The sequence below is a fragment of the Manis pentadactyla genome, chromosome 10 (genome assembly GCF_030020395.1).
Source record: "Manis pentadactyla isolate mManPen7 chromosome 10, mManPen7.hap1, whole genome shotgun sequence".
NCBI lineage: Eukaryota > Metazoa > Chordata > Mammalia > Pholidota > Manidae > Manis > Manis pentadactyla.
The window spans coordinates 20629236-20655308 of NC_080028.1; the positions used below are offsets into that span (position 1 = coordinate 20629236).

At 37.9% G+C, this 26073-nt stretch overlaps 1 protein-coding gene across 5 annotated transcripts in view; it reads left to right on the top strand.

Moving 5' to 3' along the window:
* Positions 1 to 26073, top strand: part of ANKS1B (ankyrin repeat and sterile alpha motif domain containing 1B) — a 1001987-nt gene that overhangs the window by 147296 nt on the left and 828618 nt on the right. For all 5 annotated transcript variants that reach the window (XM_036891074.2, XM_036891080.2, XM_057486481.1 and 2 more), the window contains exon 2: positions 14325 to 14405. In XM_036891074.2, coding sequence (XP_036746969.2) covers positions 14325 to 14405 — 81 coding nt within the window. The remainder of the gene's footprint in view (positions 1 to 14324; positions 14406 to 26073) is intronic.

The window sequence follows — 26073 nt, forward strand, 5'->3', positions numbered from 1 at the left end:
CTGACTTCCCCAGGTTTCATTTTAAATGGTACTCTAAGGTTTAAGGGATCAAGGTGAGTCTCAGGTTCTGTGAGATCTAGGTGGCGTAGGGTAGAAGCAGGATAGAAGGAAGTTCAGCTTAAGAAGGAAGTAGAGAAAGAAGAGAGGGAGAAAGAGCAGTAGTAGGAGCTGAGGGTGGGGTGGTGGGGGCATGACAGCGTCAGGGGCACCAGCAGGGCTGTGAGTGAAGGGAGAGAGGAAATTTTTAGTCAATATCTCAAATTTTGAAAGTCTCTTAGGTCTGAATGGACTTCCGAAAGTTTTGAATTAACAGCCTAAAGGGAAGCAACCTTTCCAGAATTTCTTTTTGAGGCCTCTAAGTACCAATTAAAATATATTTCCCATTCAGGTTATTTAGTTTTATACCCTTTTTTCTAATTGTGCATGCAAATAGACTACGTTGGTATTTCAGGATTTCTGCAACTTGGCAGTGGAGTTTTAAGTCATCCCAGGTAATGTGGGTGCATTTACAGGATGATGGACCACATTCTTTGAACATAAATTCAGATGTAGACCCTGAAGGGGGCTGATCATAAGAAAGTCCCTTGGAAGAATTACTTTCCATAATTGGGTACTCATCAGAATGGAGATAAGAACTAGAAACACAAATCTTTAACTTAAAAGCCAGTGAAGACAGAATCCTGCTCTCAGAAATGAGTACGTATAGAGGCTGTCAACAGAAAATACCCAAATAAAGACCTTAACCTAAACCAAGGAGGGAGGTTTGGGACCAGGGGGACTTACCATTGGAACCCGAGGCTGCTTGAGAAAATGATAGAGAATGATTACCAGGCACCTTGTGCAGATCCGCCATGTCACCTCAATCACAGGTCACTTGCTCTGGATCCCATTTCTCTGATATCATTTAATGTCAAATAAGGAATTCAAAGCTGTAAGAGAAAAAAAGGCTTTATTTGGGGTCTTACTGGATTGTAATCAGAGAGATACAGATTTTGGTAGCAAACCAAGTTATGCTCCAAATTGCCAACAGAGTTTAAGGTTTTTAAAAGCAACAAAGTTTTATAAATTTGCATAATTTTGTTAAGTTGTTTTGGATGTTTTGTGATTGGAGTCAGAAGAGAAGTTTGTACTTTACTCAGTTTCTGATTACTTGTTAGGTCCAGAGTCAAGCAAGTGTCCATATAAGTACGTAACAAATGGTGGTCTCAGGAATGTAGTTTGGTAGTAAGCTATCTGGCTCTTTTCTGAGATATGAGACTGCCAATGTGTGCAGACCCCATTTCCTTAGTGGCTTTTTAGCTCCATTTTAGCTGTTTCCCTTAGCTATACTGACTCCATTTTTATTTCAGTTTGTTGTATTTCACATGTTCAATTACAGTGATGGACTGTGTATGGTAACATTTCTCAGAATTTGATGAAATAGACAAGGTAGGGTTATAGATGGTATGCATTAGGCAATTAATAAGCTTGAAAAATATACATCTCACCTTTAAAAAACAAAGCATACATTTTCATTGCTCAGAGTACTTGAAGTTGAATAATTATGCTCTGGGTAAAATGTAAAATGAGAAATTTATCATTAAGAGACAATGAATCTAAATACACATTTAAAAATGAGTACTAATTTTCAGGGTAAAAAGGAACTCAAACCTGAATTACAGATTGTATATGTAACAATAGAAAGGAAAATATGACTCGTTAAAAGCTAAGTGATGTGGATGAAACCATACATAGTAGAAATGTCATAGCCTATAGTATTTTTACTTTTAAATAAGAAAGAATAAATAAGAGGATAAATAAATAAGAAATAATAAATAAATAAGAATAAGAAAGAATTAAATGAGTTAAGCATTCAATTCAAAGAGCTAGAAAAAGGAATATAATATAATGAATCACTGGGTGATTGAATCCTTATAGTTAAGAACAGAAAATAATAAATTAGAAAGTAAACAAATACATAAATAAACACATCCAATATATGCTTGATAAAAATAAAGCTAACTGAACCTTTGTGACAATAAAATAGACCCACCTTGCAAACCAAGAAGAGAAAGATAATGAAGAATATTAGGAATGAAAATGGTGATAGAACTGCAAATACAAAAGAAAAATAAATATAAAAATGTGTGTAATTTTCATTCAATAAGTTAGAAAACCTAAATGGTTTCCTAGAAAAGTGTAAGTTACAGAATTGATGCAAGATGAAGCTGAGTCTATTAATAGATCAGTAATTGTGGAAGACATTGGACATTTTAAGGATTTACTCTACAAAAGTACCAGTCCTAGATGATTTTGCATGTTTGTTCTTTCAAATATTCTGGTAACAGAAAATTTCTGTGTTAGTTGAATTATTCTGGAGATTAGATTAAGGCAGAAAACTATTCAGTTTATGTAACTCTGATACCAAAACTGAAATAAGAGTTAAGAAAACTGAAAATCAATTTTACATATGAATATGGATGTAAAATCCTAAACTACAAATAGCAATCCAGGATCATATTTAAAAATATACACCATAGGCAGACAGATTTACTTCCTGGAGTTAAAGATGGGTCCCATCAGGAGTTAAATATATAAAAGGGAAACATATATGATCATCCTAAATGATGTCCTAAATAAATTTAACAAACCATGAGAGCATTGTGGACCACTCTTCCTACAGAAATATTGATGATTACTATGTATCTGGCACTGTGCTGGTACTTTACATGGACTATCTAATGTAATCTTTGTGACAACTTTACGAAGAAGCTATTACTGTATGTTCATTTTATAGATGAGGAAACTAAGGCCCAGAGTGCTTATGTAATCTTCCCAAGGTCATTCATTTAGAGATGGTACTGGCATTTGAACTGAGGCATTTTGAATTCTGAATCTTTCATCTATTATGCTATTCTGCCTCTTTCTGTTCATTACTGAAGGAATAAAAAGCTGCCTTAATGTGGTGAAAAGTTATCCTTGAAAAGCCTACAGTAAATATCATACTAAAAGTGAAACCCTACTAGGCATGTGATTAAATTCATCAAGACAAGAATTATCCCCTCATCAGCTGATTAGCAATTTAATTCCATCTGCAACCTTAATTCCCCCTTTGCCATGCAACATAACATATTCACAGATTCCAGGGATTAGTATGTGGATGTCTTTGGGATGCCATTATTCTGACTACCACAGTGCCCTTGGAAATACTAGCACCCAAGAAGAGAATATGAAGATAAGAAGAACAATTGCCACCAAAATCAGTGTTTGCATAACAATGACAGATTAATCGGCCTTGTCGGTTTATGTTTCAGGAATTATATTCAGGTGTAGAAGAAGACAAGATGAGGGCTAGGAGGAGTATGTTTTACCTTTTAGCACTAGAACAGAGTTGAAACTGGGTTGAAATAGATGCTGTAGTTTTCCTGTCATGTTTTCATAACTCTATCTTTCTCTGCATGGTCACAAATGTCTTCTCATATTCCAAAGTGCTATCTTGTGGCAAGAACTATGTATAGTAGGAAGATCCTAAGTTGTGTGATTATAACTCATGCAGTTATTTCTGTTCACAGCCAGTTCTGGTTTGCTGTGTGAATACATGTTATTGAGAGTTGCGTCAAGCAATTCAAGGTGTGTATTTTTCATTGGAAAATGTTTGGTTAGTGTAATTTTGGCTGTGGTGCTCCCTAATGTGCTCACTTATGTAAAATTGCATTTATAGTCTCTAAGGTGACTATATATCACATCTGTTACATATTTTTGCTCAAAAAGTAAGAAATGGCTAAATTTTCTGTGACTTACTCAAATGGGAGTTTATTTACTATGAGGCCAGTGTTTTCAGTTTTTTTTAGAAAGCATTTAAAATGATCAGAGCTAATCTTAAATCTTTGCTTTTTTCCTGGAAATAATTATATAGGACCTGCTCTGTGCTGTGCAGTAGAGTAGCCATGATCTCCATGAGGTGATCAAGCACTTGAAATATGACTAGTCCTAAATGTAAACACTGATTTTGAAAACAGTACAAAAAGGAATATAAAAATACCTCAATAGTTTTTATATTGATTATGTGTTGAAATGATGATATTCTGGATATACTAGGTTAAATAAAACATATTAAAACTAATATCCCTTTTTAATGTGGCTACTACAATAGTTCAGATTTACAGATATCGCTTACCTTGTTCTAGACCCACTTGACCCATGAGACACTTCAAGCCCATGATAATAGAATCACATCATTCTTTTTTATAGAGATTATAGAGATGCAAACTTACGGTCCTCAAGAGCATGTGCATGTTTGTTCAGTTCATCCAAAAATGGAAGCAAACTATTAAGATATAAGTTAAAAAGAAAAGGGACTTTGTTTTGCATTGCTTAGAACTAACTATCTGATGTGTCAGAAGATCATTGCTCTGTACTCTGACCCTGCCTGAGGCAGTCATTGCACATTTTGTATGAGTATTTTGGATCTAGAGCCCTGGAGTGATCTCAGTTATCAGAGCCAAGTGAGAATCAAGAAAAGGTGATGAAACAATCTTATGTTGCTCCTGATGTGTATTTCCCTAGGTTGGTAAAGGGTATAACAATGATCCATTTGTCTTGCTATCTATACATGCTGTCCTGCTTGCCATCCGTACATGTGAATATTGGACCAAGAAACTCAGGTTTACAGTTCATTTAGTAATAACCTTTTTAATATGTGAAAGCCCAGGATATAAAACATTCTGACTAACGAATGTCTTCATTATTTGAAAGTTCTGTGGAAAATCTATTTTGTTTATATTTGTTCTAAAGCATACTAAGCTGATTTATTACATTAGTACAAATAATGTAACAAAGGAAATGAAATCTTTGGTAACTGGGGATCTCAGATTGTCTCAGAGCATTCATTCTGGGCAAGAATTCTTAGATGCAGAATTTAAAATATTGACAGGTAGGTAGAGGGGAATGGAATTGATTGTATATTAGACTTTGACCAAGGGTCTATAAATTGACTTTTTTTGCATAAATATGTAATAAGCATTTAAAACTTTTTTTTCAAGGTATCTCCTAAAGGTACTTAGAAACTCCTGCATTTTATAAAACAGCCTAGAGTTAATATAGTTCCTTTTTTATATTTGAGGCAGTGCAAAGTTTGGAATAAAATAGAACATTAGCTCAAAGTTTGAGTTTTTAACATCAAGGTTTATTTTTTAAACTAAATTTTTAGTTGGTAGGTTTGGGTCTGGTTTAGGTACAGTGTTGTGTGTGGCTGTTCTATGGATATATGCCTAGAGGCCTCTGTCAGTAGGTACAGGCTAAATGTATTTATGTATATGCTAAATTTCTATTCTAAGCCTACTGTTTAAAAAAAGATGCATCTTTATCCATTCTATTTAGGAAAGGAGAAATGTATTGGAGGTTTTTTTTTCATGATATTATAATTCTTTTTTTTTCCTAATAATGGGGAGCTGAGATGGCATAGGTAATGAAATCTATAAACCCTGAAGCTTATTTTAGTTATCAGTGTACTCCCCTACTCAATATTTATAAAGTCTAATAACATGCTGGAAATCTTAAAAATAACTTGAGTTAATTTACAGTATTTTCTCATTTCTTTTCCATCTGTTGCCGAAGGTATTCTTGAGGAACATAGTGTCCTAGTCAGCTTTAACTGAAACTTGGCTTTTCCCAAATGACACCTGCCCTTGCATTTCTCGAGTGGAGATACCTCATCAACCATTGATTTCCTTCACAATGGAAACTGCAGTCATTCTTTTGTTCTTATCCGATCATATGGATACTCTCTCCCATAGGTTTTATTTTAGACATATCTATTTGAATTGTCTCCCTCTTCTCTTTGCATCAGTGTATCTGCATTAGTTGAAATTTCTTTGTTTCTTTCCTTAGCTATTAAAACAGACTACAAACCTGATTCCCTGCTGCCGGTTTGTTCACTCTGTTCCCCTTCCATCTGTCACAAGAGCTCTCATTCTAAAATACTGACCTGATCTACCAGAAACAAGCTTAATATCTTTCTGATAACTCTCTGGTTCTAAGTTATTCACAGAATAAAGACTAAGCTTCTTGACATGTTTTAAGGGTCTTCACAATATGGAGCAGACCTATCATTTCTCCTCTTGGATTGTCTCTGTTTTTCCTTTAAGAAATGCATGGTTAATTTTGGCAGCTTCAACAATTCAGAGGTGAATAATGTATTTTTTGCATGCATTCTTCTTTTTGTTAATGCAAATCTTCGTTATCTGTACCATGGGAATAATGATAGTATCTGTCTTACAGTTGTTGTATGGATATAAATGAGTTAATACATGTAAAACATTTAGGATATTGACACAATATTCTGCAGTCTGCTTTTTCCACTTACTATGTTTTGGTTAACTTTTAAGGTCAATACATATAGATCAAACTTTTTTATTTGAATAGTTGAGTAATATTCCACAATGTAGGTAAATCTGTATTAGTATTTCCTTCTTCGATGGGCATTCATGGGCTTTTTCTTTTATACTCTTAAAATTGTACAGTAAGTAGTCTTGTGTCTGTTGTCTTCATATTAACACATTTATTTCATAGGCATTTAGAGGAATTTGCAGAACAAAAAGTGAGACAAGAAGTAGTAATAGTATCTATATGCCACCAGTTATAAACAATACTAAAAAAAATCTGATTGCAGTGCCAGAATAGAGAATCCAATGGATATGAGAGAAACCGTAGAAATGTATCAGCACTACATATAAGAAATTTCTGTAGGGTGAAGTTGGCATTTGAAAGAAGCAGGGAAAAAGAAATCATTCAATAAATGGTCCTGAAAAGATGTAGTTATTGAGGGGGAAAAATGTTCAGTTCCCTACCTCACTGATTTAGCACCCCTGCCCTCAACCTTGCCTGTTATCTTCTAGTCCAGAGACCATGTATTTTATCCATTTCAGATAATAAATCTCCCATTGTGCTCTTCCAAGATTAGGAGGGGAATGGAGAATCTGACTTAGATTTTCAACCAATGTTGTTAAACATTTCAGTATTTCATTCCCTTTCCAAGTAGTATTCCATTGTATGGGTATGCCACAGTCTGTCCATTCACCTGGTAATGGACATTTGGGTTGTTTCAATTTTTGGGTTATTACAAATAAAGCTGCTATGAATATTTATCAGTCTTTGTGTGGACATATGTTGTCACTTCTCTTGACTAAATGCCTAGTGTGGAATGGTTAGATTGTATATTTAACTTTTTAAGAAATGACCAATTGTTTCCTAAAGTGGTCATACAATTTTATGTGCCCGCCTACAGTGTGTGAGTTGTAGTTGATTTATACCCATCAACACTGATATGTGAAGTCTTTTAAATCACGGCCATTCTAATAGATATGAGTAGAATCTCATGACTTCAATATGCATTTCTTTAAAGACAAATAATGTTGAGTGCCTTTTCATGTTCCTGCCATCTGTATATATTCTTCATTATGGTTTCTGTTCAAATATTTTGCCCACTTTTTTATTAGGTTGTTAATTTTCTTATTAGCACATTTTGAGGGTTCCTTATCTATTCTGGATTAAAGAATATGATAAGAAAATGTGTTACGCAAATGTTTTCTTCCAGTCCATGTTCTTTCATTCTCTTTGAGTGTCTTTGAAGAGCAGAAATTCTTCACTTTTATGAAATCCAGTTTGTTAAATTTTCTTGTACAGGTCATGTTTTTGGTGTCATATCTAAGAAATTTTTGTATTTTTACATTTTCTTGTAGAAGTTTTTATGGTTTTAGGTTTTGTTTTTAGATCTAAGATTCATTTTTAAGTTAATTTTTGTATGTGGTGTGGTGAGGTGTGGATTGAGACTATTTTTATTTATTTTGACTTAAGGATATCCATTTGTTCCAGAAGAATTTTTTGTGCTATCCTTTCTTTATAAGACCATTGTTTCTTTAAAAAATTGCCATTGCACCTTTGTCAAAAATCAATTGTTGCACATATATATAGGTATAAATGGACTCTGTATTCCTCTGTTTGTTCCACTGATTTATCTTTACTTTAATACCATACTGTCTTATTTAGTTTATCATAGTCTTAAACTCAGGAAGTACAAGTCCCCAAATTTGTTCTTATTTTTCAAAGTTGCTTTGGCTAGTCTAGGTCCTTTGTATTTAGATATAAATTTAAAAAGTTTTTAAAATTTTAGTCAGTTTCTACAAAAACCTCTTCTGAGATTTTGATCAAATTGCATTGAATCTAAAGATTAATTTGTGAAATAACAATATTGAATCTTTTGATCCATGAACTTGATATTATCCCACCATTTGTTCAGGTCCTCTTTAATTTCTCTCAGCAATATTTTATAGTTTTCAAGAGTACAAGCTGGCCCATTTTCTTTCAAATGTATTCCTAAAAATCTCATATTTTTCATGCTATTGTGAATGGTGTTTTTAAAAAACAAGTTTGATTTCTGATTGTTCTTTCTAGCTGTGTGCTGAGTTTGTCTTGCAACTTGCTAAACACTTTGCTTATTCTTTTTTATTTCAGAGTAAGCTTTTCTTTTTTAAAACATTTTGTTTTGAAATAATTTTAGATTTACAGACGTATTGCAAAGATAGGTCAGAGAGTTCTCTGCTTTTCACCCTCTTTCCCTAACTAGAGACATTTTTAGTTTTAGTAAGTTTTATTTTGGCCGATTCCACAGGATTTTCTACATACATCTTCAAATAAAGACAGATTTTCTTCTTTCCTTACAATTTTGATGCTTTTTATTTCTTTCCTTGTCACTGCATTTCTAGCCACTACATTGGCTAGAATTTCTAGTATGTATATATTTTGGCTAGGTGCAGTATACTTATTGGTGGCATATGACAAGGCTGGGTTTCCTAAGTCCCCAGCTTCTGGAGTGGAAACTGTCAAGGGTGGGAGGTTCTCAGTATACTAGGGATTTGAGTTGGGGCAAGGACTCCCCAGCAGCTTAACACCTCTCTCTTTTTCTCATGCTCTCACTGGACTGTTGGTCCAGGAGGCTCTTACTGCTTAGAGGTGGTGTAAACCATAACATTTGCTGACCTGGTGCTTAACCAAATTCATAGTAGGAAATAAATTTGACAAAGTGGTCTTTGAGAGCAATGCCAGCTCCAGCATTCAAGGTGGAAGAGTAGGTGTTACTGTTAAAGTAACAGGTGATAGATGACCTGGTTCTCAGTGCAGTGCAGGATGCCTTTTAAGGGGCCTTCAAGTGCCTGCTTTGCCACCTTCTTGATGTCACCATATTTGGCAGCTTTCTTCAGGTAACAGGTTAGACCCATGACCATCACGTTGGGAGTAGGGACACAGAAGGCCATGTCAGTGTTCTTCCCATTCAGCTCAGGGACAACCTTGTCCGCAGCATTGGTGGTATCAGTAGATGCAAGGGTGATATTCTGGGCAACCTGCAGTTTCCCAGAGAGGCCATGCATTGTAAGTCTTATAGGTGACGGCATGGACTGTGCCATTGAACTTGCCATGGGTAGACTCATACTGCAATATATAGCCCTTGTAGTGGAGATCAATGAAGGGGTCATTGATGGCAACAATATTCACTTTTCCAGAGTTAAGAGCAGCTCTGGTGACCAGTGCCCAATATGAACAAATCCTACTGTGACTTTCATCATCTCAGGGATGATGCATAGGAGGATGAAACTGTCAAAGAAGAGAGCCTTCAGTAAAATGTTGAATAGAAGTGGTGAGAACAGACATCTTTGCCTTGTTCTTGATCTTAAGGGAAGAGCATTCAGTCTTTCATCAAGCTGTAGTTTTTTTGTAGATGTCTTTTACTAGGTGGATGAAGTTTCCTTCTATTGCCACATCACTAAAAATTTTCATTAGGAATTACAATGTTGGATTTTGGCAAGTGCTATTTCTGTATTTGTTGAGATAATCATCTGATTTTTCTTTTTTAGTCTGTTAATATGGTAAATAATGAATGTTAAACTTGCATTCCTCAGATAAACTATATTTCATCATGATGTAGTATTCTTATTATGTATTGTTGGATTCCACTTGCTAAAATTTTGTTGAGAATTTTTGTATTTATGTTTGTGAGTGATATATGGATCTATAGTTCTGTTTTGTCATATATCTTTATTCTCATAGAATACTGTTTTCATAGAATGTTGGGTAGAATTTGTACCTCTTCAATATTTTGAAATGCTTTTTGTAGAATTGGTATTATTTCTTTCTTAAGTGTTGGACAGAATTCTCCATTGAAGCTGTATGGGCCTAGAGGTTTTGTTTTTGTGTCATTCTGTTTTGTGGGGAATGTTTTTAACCACAAGTTCAAATTCAATTTCTTAAATAGATGTAAGGCTATTCAAGTGATCTATTCGTTTTTGACTGAATTTTGGTAGTTCCTGTTTTTTAAGAAACTTGTCAAATCTCATCTAAGTTTTCTAATTAGTATAAAATTACTCATCTTCTTCTACTACCATTTAATATCATTAGAATATATAGTAATATTATCTCTCTTCCTGATATTGGTAATTTGTGTCTTCTGGTTTTATGCTGATTTATAGTTTGACTGTAAACTTATCAATTTTACAGAGATTTTTTAAAGAGTAATTTTTAACAGTTTCATTGATTTTTCTCTATTGTTATCCTGTTTCTGTTTTATTGTTTCTGCTTTGTTATTATTTCCTTTCTTCTGATTATTTGGGCTTAATATGTTCTTTTTCTGTTTCTTATGGTGGAAGCTGAGGTCATCGATTTGGGACCTTTCCTCTGAGCTAATATTGTCATTTTAATGTTACAAATTCTCGTTTAAATAAGGCTTTAGTTGCATCCCAACAGATATGTTGTGTTTTCTTTCTCTTTCAGGTCAAAATATTTTTCAAATTCCTTGTTGATATCTTCTTTGACTTATGTATTATTTAGTCCTAATATTTAGGGGTTTTCCACATACCTTTCTGTTAATGATTTTTGATTTAATTCTAATGGTGTCAGAGAATATATTTTGAATGATTTGAATCCTTTTTGATTTATTGAGATTTGTTTTATGACCCACGATATGGTATATTTTGGTAAATGTACTTGTTCACTTGACTATGTATTCTGCTGTTTCTGGGTAGAGTATTCTCTAATGTCAGTTAGGTCAAGTTGATTGATTATATTATTCAAGCCTCATATGTTCTTACTGATTATCTGTTTACTTAGCCTATCGGTTATTGAGAGAGAGGTGTTGAAATCTCCAAGTGTAGTTGGATAGGTCTGTTTCTCTTTGCATGAAATTTTTGTTCCATGTATTTTGAAGTTCTATTACTGGATGCAAAAAACATTTAGGATTGTTATATACTCAATAAATTGGCCTAGTTATCACTGTGAAATGACTTTCTCTATCCCTTGCTCTGAATATTCTTCACTCTGAAATCTAGTTTATCTGATGTTAATATAGTCATTCAGCTTTCTTTTGATTAGTGCTAGTATGGTTTTTCTGTCCTTTTACTTTTTCACCTATATGTGTCTTTTTAAAGCAGGTTTCTTAGAGTAGACATATAGTTGGTCTTACTTTTTTTAAACCAGTCTGACAATATTTCCTTTTTAACTAGAGTGATTAGACCATTTGTAGTTAACATACTTACTGATGTGGTTATGTTTAAATTTCCACCTTGCTATTGTGCCATCTGTACTTTGTCCCCCTTTTCTGCTGTTTGTTTCTTTTGCCTCTTTTGGATTATTTTTTATGATTTCATAATAATTTATTTTAAATGAATACTTATATTTTAATACTCTGTTCACCTATGGCTTATTTATTCACCAAAAATAATCCCTTAGTTATTTTTATTTATATAATTTAGCATGCATTTGTTTAAATAGCTGCTCATTGATTGTTTAGGGAAAGGAGTAAGTGAGTCTTGATCTGGACTTTAGAGGAATGGTAAGATATGGCTGGTTATAGAGAATCTAGTATAGGTTGGTAGAGGACATGATTAAAGGCATAGAGGTGGAAATTAAAAAAACAGGGTTGGATGACCTTAGCAGGAGGAATGAAAGTACAAACACTCTAAGAATATAATAGGAACTGAAAATGCTTCAAGGATTAATTTTTTTTTAAATAGGCAAATCTTAATAATCTTAATGAAATTTAAAACACACATACCTTTTACCACTTTCCTGGTTTAACTGTCAGTTTTCTTTATTCTCAGGAGGTAAGGTACCATTAAATAAAATAAACCATTGGGTTGAAATGAAGTTGAGATCAAAATAAAGTCAAAACTTTAGAATTGAGCTATGTTTGAATACTAGTATCCTTAAGACCTCAATTACCAAAGAAATGATTTAATTTTCATCTAACTTGACCTCTTCACTTCTTTTTTGAACAGTTTCCTGTTTTAAATTATAGAATGTTTTCTCTTCATTTTATTTATACTCCTGAACAACTCTCACTGCCCTTCATATAACCTTTTCCCTCTTCTGGGCCGTTAAATATTGCTAATTATCCATGGTTCTATTGTCTGTCCTAATTTCTCTTATCTTTCTTTTTCTCACCAGATACTTTAAGATAGGTTCATGAGAATTTCAGTGAGGACTGGGAGGTTTTCAGATTTTGATGTCTTATACTTGGAGCTATCTATCCACCTCAGGTTTGAAATTTTTTTTTTAACTTGAGATTGATAGTTTTTTAACTCTCAACCTTTGAGAGAAGGTTTCACATGCCCCCATGTACAAATTTTCCACTTGAGGTATTTGAGTCAAATGGCTTTCTTCTTATAGAGTCTAATGTCAAGCACTCCCATGATTTTACCTTCTATTTAATAACTTGTTCTAACAATTTTTGAACTATGGTCTAGAATGTGCATGCTGGTACTGTGTTTCAGTAGTGCACTAAAAGAGCTTTACAGGTATTGATTCATTTGATCCTAACCACACTATAAGGTGGTACTTATTATTATCATCTCTGTTCTTGTAGATAAGGAATTGAGGTTCAGAGAGGTTAATTACCTTACTCAGGGCTACTCTCAGCAAGTAATGGAGCTAGGTTTTAAATTCAGTCTAACTGTAGGGCTGTGCTTCTAACGTGCATCGTCATAGTCTTCTGGAGGGCTTTACATACAAGTAAGTATGTCAGATAGTTAAAAATTCAGTGTCTCCAAACCTGAAGCTATTGTTTGCTCTCCATGTGCACTGTCCTGCCCCAAGAAGATTTGCTCCTCCATTTCACATCTTAATGTTATTTTCCTTTCGGTCGTCTAAGCATGAACGCTGAGTCATTCTAGACTTCCACTTTCTCCTCCCGTCACCTGGTCCCTACGTCTTGTTGATTTGTCCTTTAGTTAACTGTTCACTAAGTATATTGTACTCATTTTCATTGTTCCACCTTGGTTTAAGTCTCTTAAGATATCTTATTTGGAATAGCTATTCATTCTCTTCTCTGAGATGCCTGTGTATTTTCTGGTATGTCAATTATCTTACTACTTTGAAGTTGTTAGTTTATTGTGTCTATCTTTTCCATCAGACTCTATTCTTATAAAGAAGGACCGTGAACTCTGATTTTGTACTCTCAGTGCCTACCTTAACATGTGACATACAATGACATACAATTGATGTGCAATAAAAATTTTGTGAATACATGAATTTGCTTGTCATTATAGGTTAGTTTTGATGGCCTTAATGTTGTCATGAACATCAGATAAAGTCAATTTCTGTCTACCTTTTGGAAAAGTGTATTTCAATGTCTTATTTTTTGAAAAGCTAAAAATAGTTTCTATAGTTGTAATGATCGAATATACAATAGACTCTTTTATATAGTTACACGTTATCTCCAGAATATATTGTATAATAAAATAACAACTTTAAAAATATTAGAATCTTCTTGTGGTTTATAACACCTTCAGTTAGGTTTCAAGTATGAAATACTTATTATATTTTCTTGGTAGCAATTGAACAGCAAGAAGAGTTCATATTCTTCTCATAATGCAAAAATATCTTATAACTTATATAAATCACTGCCATCTCAGAATGTATATTAAAAGGGAGGAGGCAGGTGACATGAATCTTTATTCTTTGGTATAGAATATAGTAGCTGAATGATAATTGCTTCCAATATTTAAGTAATGATATAAAGTAAGAGGGAATTTTTGGATCCAGATTTTAATACATGGCAATCGGCTTGCATTTGCTAATAATTTCTGAAGGTGGTAGTTTTATTTCCTAACAATATCCCTGCATCAAGTAAATGAAGTTACTTTTCCAAGAGGTACGAATGAAAGATGGCACTCATTTTCTACATGACTACAATTTTCATATGCAACAAGCTGCTGGCTGGGGGACTATCGGTCTTCATTTTGTTATTCAAAGCACTATTTTGCTGAACTGTTAACTCTGTGCTTGTGCTTTATTTGCAGCATCTGGCGAGGCCCCAATGTGAACTGCACGGACAGCTCCGGTTACACTGCTTTACACCATGCAGCCTTAAATGGACATAAGTAAGTGCCATTTATTTGGACTGGAATCCTTGTGTATTTCATTACATGTGATGAAGTTAATTATGTGTGATGCTACCTCTCATGTTGCCATAAGTCTCCTGGGCTTGGATGAACTTGGAGAGTTACGAGGTGGCAACACAGACAAGTTAAACTTGGTAGGAATGTTGCTGAGGATGATTATGTGCAGAGTGTAAACTGAGAGAATTGCGCTAAAATAGTCAAATATTGCGCAGGGAGAATGAGAGAGAGAAGTGACAGACAGGATATGTTAGTTACATGTAGCTTTGGGGAGGGAATGAGGTAAAGCCACCTAACATTACCCTACCTTTTTTTGGTGTCTTTGGCTAACATGGGAGTATTCACTAGATTCTGCTTAGACTTGCATTTACTAGTGTAACAGATTCTTGCTATTATGATCATGGACACTTACATGAACCACTTCAAAAATCCTTCAACTGTAGCTAAAATGCTTTTTTTTGATAATCCATTATGGTATTTCTAAGGGTTTTACACTGGTTTAGCTTATGAAATTATGTTTCAAATGATGTGATAGTATACAGCATAAAGAGTGAAAGAATGTGTAACCATAACCAGTGTTCATTTCCAGTGTTTTAGCTGGGTAACCTAATGGTTTGGGGACAGAGTCAAAGGGTGAGGAGTCTTCTAAAGGATGCACATGTTGTCTCCACCATCAGAAGAAGTGACCTTCTGTGTCTCCCTTCTGTTTTTCATTTGCTCTAATGATATAAGTTAGTTTTCCCAGATGTGGATCATTTCATTGCTCTCTTGTTGTTTAGATGTGGTAATTACTGCCTTAAAAATGCTAGTCACTTTTCTTCTTCCCAACAAACATTTCTTTTATCTATGAATTAAGACACAAGGGACTTGGTCATACTTGATCACATTTTAGGGACTTAAAGTTTTCATACAAGAAACTTATCATGTTTGTCATTATTTATCATTATGACTTTTTTATCTTAAATCTTATTGTATAAATCTAATGTCATTAATGTTTGGATATTCAACCAAATTATATAAAATATCATAAATAATGTTTCATCACTTGGATTCCTAGTATTGGAATTCCCAAATTGTATTTCTTTTCATCCAGTTTCTACTTTATACCATCTTATACCATCTAACTTAGAACCTTTTATTTTTCTGGGTCTTTTTCAATATATTGCAGTCCTTCTATAGAGTAGAAAATGTATCCAGATCCCTGAACCTTTTAAAGGGATTACTATTTATTCTTTTTTGTAGCTGGGTCATTGGGAATGAAGCCATATGAAATCAGCCCAAGGTATACAACAGTGATGGCTTCTGTGGCCTCCTTATTTGTGGATGCAAGGGAGATTCCAGTCGGGAAGACAAGCTAGCAAATCCAGTGGACAGAAGATCTTGGGCCTGAGCATTTGAGCTATACTTCTTTCTCGTTTTGTCTCCACTTGGCATTATAAGCACTTTTCAAAATAATGCTGACCGAAATTGGACTAGCATTCATATCCCTCCAATGCTCAGTGTTTAGTAAATGTTACTGATTTATCAAGGCCTATGAAGTTCCAGCCATTGAGAGATGTTTTCTTGTGGCCCACTGAATAATTTTTAGTTTCTCTTGGCAATGCACATAGTGAAGATAATTTAAATGAGTTGAAGAGAAATCATTAAGATCATCATAAAGAGGTGGTTTGACTAGATATCTTTTAAGATTTCTTTAATTGCAGATATTCTTTGAGACATGTAGCTCTGCTTTGCTTTTATCTGAAGAGTTCATTTATCTTTTTAATACTTCCTAGAAAAATTTTGCTCAGTGTCATTTCATAGACCTTGGAAAAAAGCAGGAAAATTCTAATCCCATCTTCGCTAGTTATGTGACCTTGAGCCATTTAATTAACCTCTCTAGGCCTCAGTTCAATGTACTGAATACATAGGCTAGGTATTTTCATTGTTTCTTCCACATTTTATTATATACTATTTTGGTATTTGGGGAAAGGGTGTTCCTGTCCCGGTAACAAATTCCCGTATGAATCCAGTGAATCTGAAGTAAGGCAAGGAGAATACCATTTTTATTGCTCATCGCTTGCTCAAATTCACTAGCCAGGCCTGGTTCTGCCTGTCCTCTGCTGGCTGAGGCTCACACTCTCCCCAAGTCCTTTCTTCCCGGTCCCTTCTAGCAAAACCTGCTCCTTGCTATGTTTCTCTGCAGCCACAAGGTGCCCTCTACTTCCCACCCCTTCTGGGACGAGCTCCATGGTGACTGGCAAATGCCAGACCAATTACATACCAGGAATGGAGGGGAGGAGAAAATGGCTCTATTCTCTCCACCCCTTGCTAAAGCCAGGCAGGAGATTCTGGAAATCCTGCCCTTTACCTCACAACCTGAACTTCCAGAATTCTCACCTTTCAATCTATGCACCCTAAATCTTCCGCAGTGGCCCCTGTGCAAGAAAGCTGGAGAACTGCGACCAGACTAAAAACATAAGATAACAGAAATTATGATACAGAGAGCAATAAAATCATGACAGTCTTCAGGCCTGAGGATCCAGCAGGGTTCAAAGTCCTACTCAGACTAAGTCCATAGCTCACCCATTCCACGGGAGGCCAGCAGCTGAACCAGCAGGGAACTCCAGGCACACTCAGCAAGCAGCAGCTATGGCTAGGGGGAATGCCCAATCCACAGGGACTGTAGAAAAGAATGACCTTAAAGGCAATAAGATACATGTTTTAATGACAACAGCATAGGCAAATCCTGTCCAGGTAGGATGCATGCAAGAGGAAGGTCCTGTGATAGGACAGTGGCAGGAATGGGGTCCTGTCCTGTTCTAGCATACCAGACCTTCATGCCTCTGCCTGTGGGAGTTATGAACGGGGCTATATAGAAGACTATGGGAGGCACATGTACTGGCCATAATGACAAAACAAACCTGCCCCTTAAGTTGCTCTTACCTTCCAGCCATTTTGTGTACAGTACTGTGATCTTTGGGGGCCACTCTATTGTTACTCCAGGAGTACACAGGAGGCCAGCTTCCAGGCCTTATCTCCATGGTTCCAGAAGGGCCAGCCATCACTGGTTTATGTGTCAAATGTCCAGGCCCACATCTACTCAACAGAGTCCCCAAGGTTGAGTGTGATTGCAGCTGGCAGCAGAATGTTGTTCTGCTGGTCAAAGCCCAGCTTCAATAATTCCTCAGTTTGCTTGTACAGTTGTATAGGAGAGACAGCAAGGTGTGTTAGCATATCCACAGAGCTCCATGCCCCCTTACAGGAATTCTCATACAAACGCCGTAACACTGTCCATAAGCGGACTGACCAGCCCCGTAGACTATTGGTGCCTGACTTCAGGCCAGATCTCAACAAACCATTGTACCTCTCTATCATGCTTGCCCCAGTAGCTTTATATGGTGCATGAAACTGACACCTTATACCTAATTGTTGCACCTATTCTTGTAATGTTTGTCCAGTAAAGTGGGTGCCTTGATTGCTGTCAATCACCTGTGGCCAGCCATAGGCTGCAAATAGACGCTCTAGGCCACTTTTGGTTGTTTGCTGATCTGCACAACATGCAGGAAAAACAACCAGCAGTTTTATAGCTGTGTCCATACAAGTCATGGCCTACCAATATCCTTCTGATATGGGGAGAGACCCAATATAGTCTATCTGCCACCTGACAAGGGGTATCGGCCTCTTTACTATTCCCCCATGTTGCTGCAGGACTTGGTGTAAGTCCCTCTTAGAGCATACAAGGCACTCTTTCAGGCTCTGCTGACTTCTTCAGAGATCAACGCAAGCCCCACTGATGGGGTACAGCTCACATTGTCTTTTGCCCCACATGCAACAAATGCTGATGTAACCGTTGGGCTACATCAGAGGCAGGCTTTCTTCTGGCCAGCACACCTGGGCCAACGTGTCTGCTTCATCATTCCCTAGGAATGCCGAAGGCAAATGGCCAGCCACATGATATGCAGTAACTGTTTTAGTCTGACCAGAGGCCCATAGGTCTTGCCACAACTCTTGCCCCCAGCGGCCAGTGACCAGCTATCCAGTTGGCATGGTATCATGTTGGTAGCCACAGGGTCAAATCCCAGTAGACAGTCCAGCTGTCAGTGCAGACTATAGGGGAGGGTTCCTGGGTGATCATGAGCCCACTGCCTGCAACTCAGCCCATTGACTGCTCTTCCCCTCCCCATCCTCCTCCATATTTCTCAGTCTTAGGTATAAAGCCACAACCCTCCACTTCAGGGACTGTTCATGACTGGAGCTGTCTGTTAATTAAGCATTTTCAGGTACTGGGGCTCTTCCCTCCCAGTAAAGACTCTCTTTTACTAAAGGCTCCAAGGCAAGTTCTCCCTGCTTTCCACCAGTGGATGTCATGGGCCACAGTAAGCATTGGAGTTCTCTAGGCAAGGGGCTAGTGGAGAGGGTGCTACACTGCTCTAAATATGTGCTCCATTTGGCCAGTGTTGGCATCTGTGCCACACCACTCCATGGCCTTTGGGTCCAGTCTCGCACCCACCCCTCTATGGGATAGGAGGTTATAATCTTGGTCAGAGCTGTTCCAGTGATGGGCTCCATAGCCAGCAAGGCGTGGTACACAGCAGCCAGTTGCTTCTCTATCAAGGTGTACTGGACCTCTGCTCCTTTCCATAGTTGTGGCCAGAATCCAATAGATTGGTAGGTCTGTTTAAAATGCGGCCAGAGGCACTACCCATAACCATCCTTGGTTACATGAACAACGAGCTCACAGGGCCTTGATGAGTCCATTACACTCAAGGCCTGTATGGCCTTGACAGCTTGCTTAGCAGCAGTAAAAGCAGCTGCACATGTTACATCCCAGTCCCAGCTGATGCCCTTTCACACCAACCAGTATAAGGGCCTTAGAATTTGTGCCAAGTGCAGGATAAACACTATCCAGTAGCCCAAAAGACCCAAAAACTCTTGTAATACTGCCACAGTTTTAGGGGTAAGGAAAGCCTAGACCTTGTCTTTGACTGCTTGTGGGATAACTTTAGTTTTACCTGAACAGCCAACCCCCAAGAACTTTACTGACAAACCAGGTCCCTGAAACTTGGTGCTGTTCACAGCCCATCCTTTCTCCTGTAGATGTTTCTGCAGTCTAGGAACTTACCCTTCTAAATCTGAAAGAGAATCAGACTTGAGCATAATATCATCAATGTAGTGATACAACCTCACCATTTGTGGTTTCTTCCATGTGGCCAAGTCCTGGGCTACAAGTCTGTGACAAATGGTGTGACTGTGGAGGTATCCCTGTGGCAAGGGCAGTGAATGTTCACTGCTGGCCTTCCCACATGAAGGCAAACTCTTCCTGACTTTCCTGTGCTACATCAATAGAGAAGAAAGCATTAGTAAGGTCCACAACATAGTGGTATGTCCCTAGCTCATGACTGAAGGTGTTCATAAGGGCTGCTATAGAGGGGCAACAGCATGCAAAGGGTGTGCGATTTTATTCAATTACCTGTTAACCATGGTCATGTGCCAGGAGAATCCTGCTTTTTCACTGGCCACACTAGGGAATTAAAAGGACTATGAGTGGGCTTTATGATGCCCACCGTCTCCAACTCCTGTACAGTATCTCCAGTTTCCATGTGCCCCCCAGGCAATTTATACTGCTTAGTATTTGTCACCCACCAAGGTACAGGCAGAGCTACAGGTGGGTGCTTAGCATGCCCCCTCAGAACTTCCTTTACTGCACATACCCTCAGTCTGAACTCACCTGCAGTGGTCTGTAACCACAGGCCCTCCAGGATATCCACCACCAAAATACATTCAGGGTTGGGAGAAATATATATGTTATATTCTTTTGGGGGTAAACATCCTGTTCCCAATGGGATTTGGGCTTTCTTCACTCTAATTGCCTTACCCCCATAGCCATCTATCACAGCAGGAGTCCCAGGAAATCACTCAGGGTTACATAAATCAGAGAACATTCAGCTCTTGTGTCCACCAGTGCCAGACACATTGTACATTCATGGGGGACCAATGAATTGTGAATTCTACCCAGAAGGTGGGGACCTTGACCCCTCACAAGTCAAACAGCAATACCCAATTGCCTTCTTGTTGGGGCATGGGACCACACAGGGTCTATGTTCTCTCCCCCAGGAAGTCCTGCAGGCACACAGGCTGGACATTGGGCTTTGCCTCTGGCTTCCATGTCTTGGACCCCAGTGGCTGGAACTGCTGCTCTGGCTTTAATTGATGTCACAGCTCTAGTAAGATCCTATCGGGCTGCCCATCAAGTTTTTCTTTCACTGTTCCCGCCTTTATCAAATAAACCCACATCTGGGTTCTTGAGATGTTCACGGGGCCCTGTGAACTTATTTTAATAGTAGAACACATTTTCTGTACTCTTATTGTTTCACCCTACTCTAGATCTGCTATAGTATGAGTAACCTCACTTATTGGTTGTCCTACATGGGGGCAAGAACAGTCACGAGGGAACCCAAAGAGGAATGGGGGAGCTGTATGGAGCACCAGGTTTCTCATCCCCATGGTGAATAACTCCTCAACAGGGCCCTGGGGGCCCATATCATAGATGATACTTTTCAGGCCCAACACCTGTAACACCTGCTGGAGCTCTGCATATGTTTGCAAGCTTGCGGGGAAATATGGTAGATCACTCTGATTAGGCCAAACTGCCCTGATGGCTGCTGTCAGCCAATCCAGAAGCACGTGATTCCCTGGGTTGTGATGGGCATTTTGCAACCTCTGCCAGAGAGAGGGGTAAGTTGTCAGGGAGGCCAGTTTATCCATTTCTGGCCCAGACAAAATAATGCCCTCTACTCCTAAGTCCCAAGGATGCAAATACCACGTGGGCAGAGGCTCCAAGAGCTTCTGCCAAAACTGGATGCTCAAGTCCACCTGCTTGCCTTGGGTACAGGGGCAGAGCATGGAGTGCTCCCCAACCTGGGGAGGGGGCTGCTCCTCTCCCTGAGGAGCCCATGGTTGTTGCATCGTAATTTTCTTAACTACAACTCAGTAGGCTTTTGGTTGTGAGGAGCTGGTGTCTCAGGCAGTGGCTGCGGTAGCAGTTCTGCCCTCAGCCCCACCCCCTCATCCTCCCCTGGCTTTTCCTCCCCTGATGTCTCCTCTGTCATATCTGGAGCTGAAGGCACCACCTCTTCCTTCACCTTCCCGATGGCCTCTTGCAGCTCACATTTTTCTGCTGCCCCCTCCACACCATTAGCATGTCTCGCAGCAGCACGACCTTGGTTTTCAATAGCTTTCGTTCCCTTTCCAGAGCGTCCCACAGCTCATCTCCCTGTCCTGCTAATTGATGCTGAAGTGTGTCTCTCTCCTTGATAACCCTTTCCAATGCTGTGAGAAGCAACCACCCCATATTTCCTGTGGCCCCATGGCTACTCAGTTCCCCTTTGGAGTCCTATATTTTGTGGAGGGCCAACTCCACTTCCTTGTGTCCCTACCCTTCCCCAATTTTGGGGAGGGGCCCCCTCTAGGAGGCACCTTACCCAAGGCCAGATCACCACTGGTGTATCTCTGTGTGAATCTCCATCCACAGCAGGATCCTTGGGTGAATCTTCTCCATCCACATGGGGGTCCCTAGGTGAATCCTCAGCACTCATAGCAGAGTCTCCGGGGGTAGGGGTGTGGGGGCATCCAAAGGTGTTTCCCCACCATCTACAGGGGCAGCCCGCTGAAACATTGCACCCATAAGGACAGTTACCAGGTTCACCTGATCTTGGTGACTACAAGTGTAACTTTAGGTGGAAGGGAGTTCCACTCTCAGTAACAAATTCCTCTATGAATTCAGTGAAACTGAAATAAGGCAAGGAAAATACCATTTTTATTGCTCACCACTTGCTCGAATTTGCTAGCCGGGCCCAGCTCTGTCCGTCCCCCCTGACCATGTCTCACACTCTCCCCAAGTTCTTTTTCCCTGGTGCCCACTAGCAAAACCCGCTCCTCACTCTGTTTCTCTGCAACCACCCTGCACTCTCTACTTCCCACCCCTAATGGGAGGAACTCTGTGGGCGTGTCCTTGGTGACTGGCAGACACTAGTCCAACTACATACCAGGAATGGAGGGGAGGAGAGAATGGCCATTTTCTTTCCCGCCCTTGCCCCAGACCCACTGTAGTATTCAGGAAGCTGCAGCTTAAATACCCATCAATATGTAAATGGACTAAGGCCAGGTGGGAGATTCTGGAAATCTTGCCATTACCCCACAGTATTATTTGTGACTTAGTTTGATGTACTATGATCCTGCATTTCTGAAGTTTGAATTTTCATCTATAGTGAAATATTTTTTTATTTCAATGTATTTAAATTACCCATGGACTTTTAAAATTAAAGATCATGTTTTCTACTGTGTCCCCTGCACTTTGCTCATTTTATAGGTGGAGAAAGAAGGCCATTCTGGATAAGTGACTGAGTGGCCACTTATAGTTGGGGCTGTGTCTAGAGTCTGTAGTTCCAATTGAATGCTTTGCCAATATGCTACATTATCTCCACTTTGTGGCTATATGCACCTTAGCTTCCTAAAGTCTTGTTGGCTTTTCTGTCACATTTTGTATTTCTGGGCTGCCTTCTGTTATCATCAAGTAGTGTGTTCATTTGGAATGCTGATTTTAATATTGACTTTAAAAAAGATACATGAAAGGGAAACAAATGTCATAGACTATACCTCAGCCAGAGAAGAACATTTTTTCCTTTGCCTTTCCTATTCTCACTTAGCATAGGTAATGACCAGTTATTATGTTTTTTTCTTCTCAGGCAGACCTTAGCAGTCAGCATAGAAACATTACTTCCAGTTTGGTGCTATCATTGTAGCCGTCAGCTCTAGATTATTTCCATAAACATGATGATATCTAGATGTAGAAGTAATGTTATAGGGTCCTGTAGTTTATTCTTTTGATTTGAACACAGGCTTTCTTTTTACCTCCAACATATAATCTAAAGCCTTCATACTGCAAATTAAGCCTGCTTCCTCTTATTGTCTATGTTTATAGGGAGCTCTTGCTTATCAACACTGGTTAATCCACAAATGCAGCAGCATTTTATACCTGGAATACGTTATTTCATAATGAACAATTCATCTCCACTTAGTCAAATCAGGACACTGTAGAAAATGTACTCTCTTGGTGATTTCTAGGGTCATTTGTAATTGCAGTTTAGACAATTACTACCTTCAAATGATAGATAAAATCATGGTCAGTGAACAAAACCCACTAGCAATGATTATAAATAATTTTAATAGGCTAGAGAACTATTTCTTTTTTTTTTAATGTGGAGGTTTCATTGTTTTTCTCATGTATTTATATTTCCACTAGAGATTTGATTCTCTTGACTCTCTTCTGAATAGCAGTTAGCCGGCCAGCTGGCATGACGTCCTTCCTCCCCGCCTTCCTCGCTTTCACTCACTCCTTCCCTCCCTCCCTCCGTTCTTTTCTTTCTTCTTTTCCTCTTTCCCTCCCTTTCTCTTTTCTTCTTTCCTTTCTTTCTCTTTTTTCATCCTTTCTTTTTTAATAATAATCTTATTGTTCCCTATAAGGTTTTACTAAACCTGTGTTAAAAAATAGAATTCAACAAAGTACATTTGAAATCTAATTGGCTTTATTAACTTGTGAATCATGCAGCATCCCCTCTGGCAGCAGAGAGATGCTCTGAGGAGTCTTGCAAAATGGAAGGTCTTCCTAGGAAGCAGGGTGGGGCAAGGAGGAATCAGCAAAGAAGAGAAGGGATTGTTTCAGGCAAGGTCACCTTCCCTGAGGGAGAAGAGCAGGGGGTCTTATCATGCAGATGACTTCATCTTCTTGGGGGAAGGAGAGGGCGCTTGTGACAGATGACCTCACTGGTGCTGGTCAGAAAATTCCTGACCTGTTCAAACTGTATTTATGGGGGAGGTTAAAATAGAAATTAGGTTAGGTATTAAGTCCCTGTTGGGTGACTTGGCCTAGCAGAAGTGACTCCATTTTGGGCCTGTGGTTTTTCTTATTAACACTTTTCATTAATTAGAAAATGTCAACAAAAATTGACACTTATCATTAATTAGAAAATGTCAACAAAAATTGAGCCAAAGTACAGATGAAATTCTGAATGGTTTGAGTGAGAGAAAAAGAAAATAAGATTAATGACCCCATTAAACTTTCCTCTTTACCCTTTGAAAGGAAATTCTTTTAGAAGTTTCAGAATATTTTTTTATTTGCTGAGGCATTGAAAAATAAAATTAAAACCATTCAATTAATTTTCTTTCTCTGATGTATGAATTTGGAGAAGGCTAATTTGTGGTAGGATAAATTCTATTTTTAAATCCAGGTATTTAACTGTGATTCCTTTGATATTATTTTACCTTTTATTTAAATGCTGACATAATTAAATTAAAAAAAAATCACTGGGATTGCTCAACATTGCAGCAGACTGCCTTGAGAATAGTGTTTGATTGTATACAACTTTGCAGTTATATCTGTTTCTGATCCAATTCCCACTACAACCCTTTGAGATTGGCAGCAAGATATAGTCCGTAAATTCTATTACAGCAGTATCTGAAAGAGAAGTTATTTGATTTGCCCAAGGTAACCAAGTTAGTAAGTAGTAGAGAATTGGACTTCAAACCAGATCTTCTGATTTTTAGCTACTTTTGTTATTCATATGGGTTGAATCTTTTTCTACCTCATTGTAGATACTTATCTTAGAAGGGGAGGCCCTATATTATTTACTCTTGTGTGGCAGGGAAGTGATAAGTATAGGAACTGGACAGCCTTTAAATGTCCTTCTGATTTTCAGATTCTATTTTGCAAAGATGATTTGCTGGAAGCATTTTCACTTCTAAGGTTTTTTTTTCTTACTTGGGAGCAAGAATTCATATTTGTGTAGTGCTTTACTATTATTGATGGGTTTCCTTTCTGTAATTTCATTTAAAGCTCATACCAGTCTTGACCAGTAGGCATTACTATTATTACAATGTTCCTTACAGAATTGAATAAAATGAGACTAAATTTCTCTAGGGTCACATCGTTAGATAGTTTGCATAGCTGGACTCAAATCCAAATCTTATAAATTCAGATCTTATAACGTAATACTGTTTTTTAAAAAGAATATTAAAATGAGATTTATTCCTACTTTCTCTGAAATCTTATCATTAGAAAATTTAGGACTCCTTGGAACTTGCCACTCTTTGGAAATTTCTACAACTTAGTCTTGTTTTTTTCATCATGATTTCATACATTTATCACCTAAGTCCAGTGTTCCAAGTAATTTTCCTTCCACCCTTCTAGGTTAGGTATTAAGACCTAACCTAGAGGTCTTCTTGTAATAAAAAGATTAATAGGAGAAAAACAAACAAATTTAATAACATGTGTATGTCCTGTATACATGAGACCTTCTTGTAATAAAAAGATTAATAGGAGAAAAACAAGCAAATTTAATAACATGCGTATGTCCTATATACATGAGAGAGTCTCAGGAAAACAGGAACTCCCAGAAATGGCCCAAGATATCACCTTAAATATCATTTCCAGCTAAGACAGAAGATGTTGCGGGGTTGGGGAGGTTGGGTGGAAACCTAGTATGGGAAGTTATCAGGAGAAGCACAGTAAACAAGGGTAAAGATGCTGATTTAAAGTTGTTGCCTTCTCCATTAATAAGAGTTCCAGAGATTTAGAATGCTTCTCTTTCTGATTCTGAGAGGCAGACACACT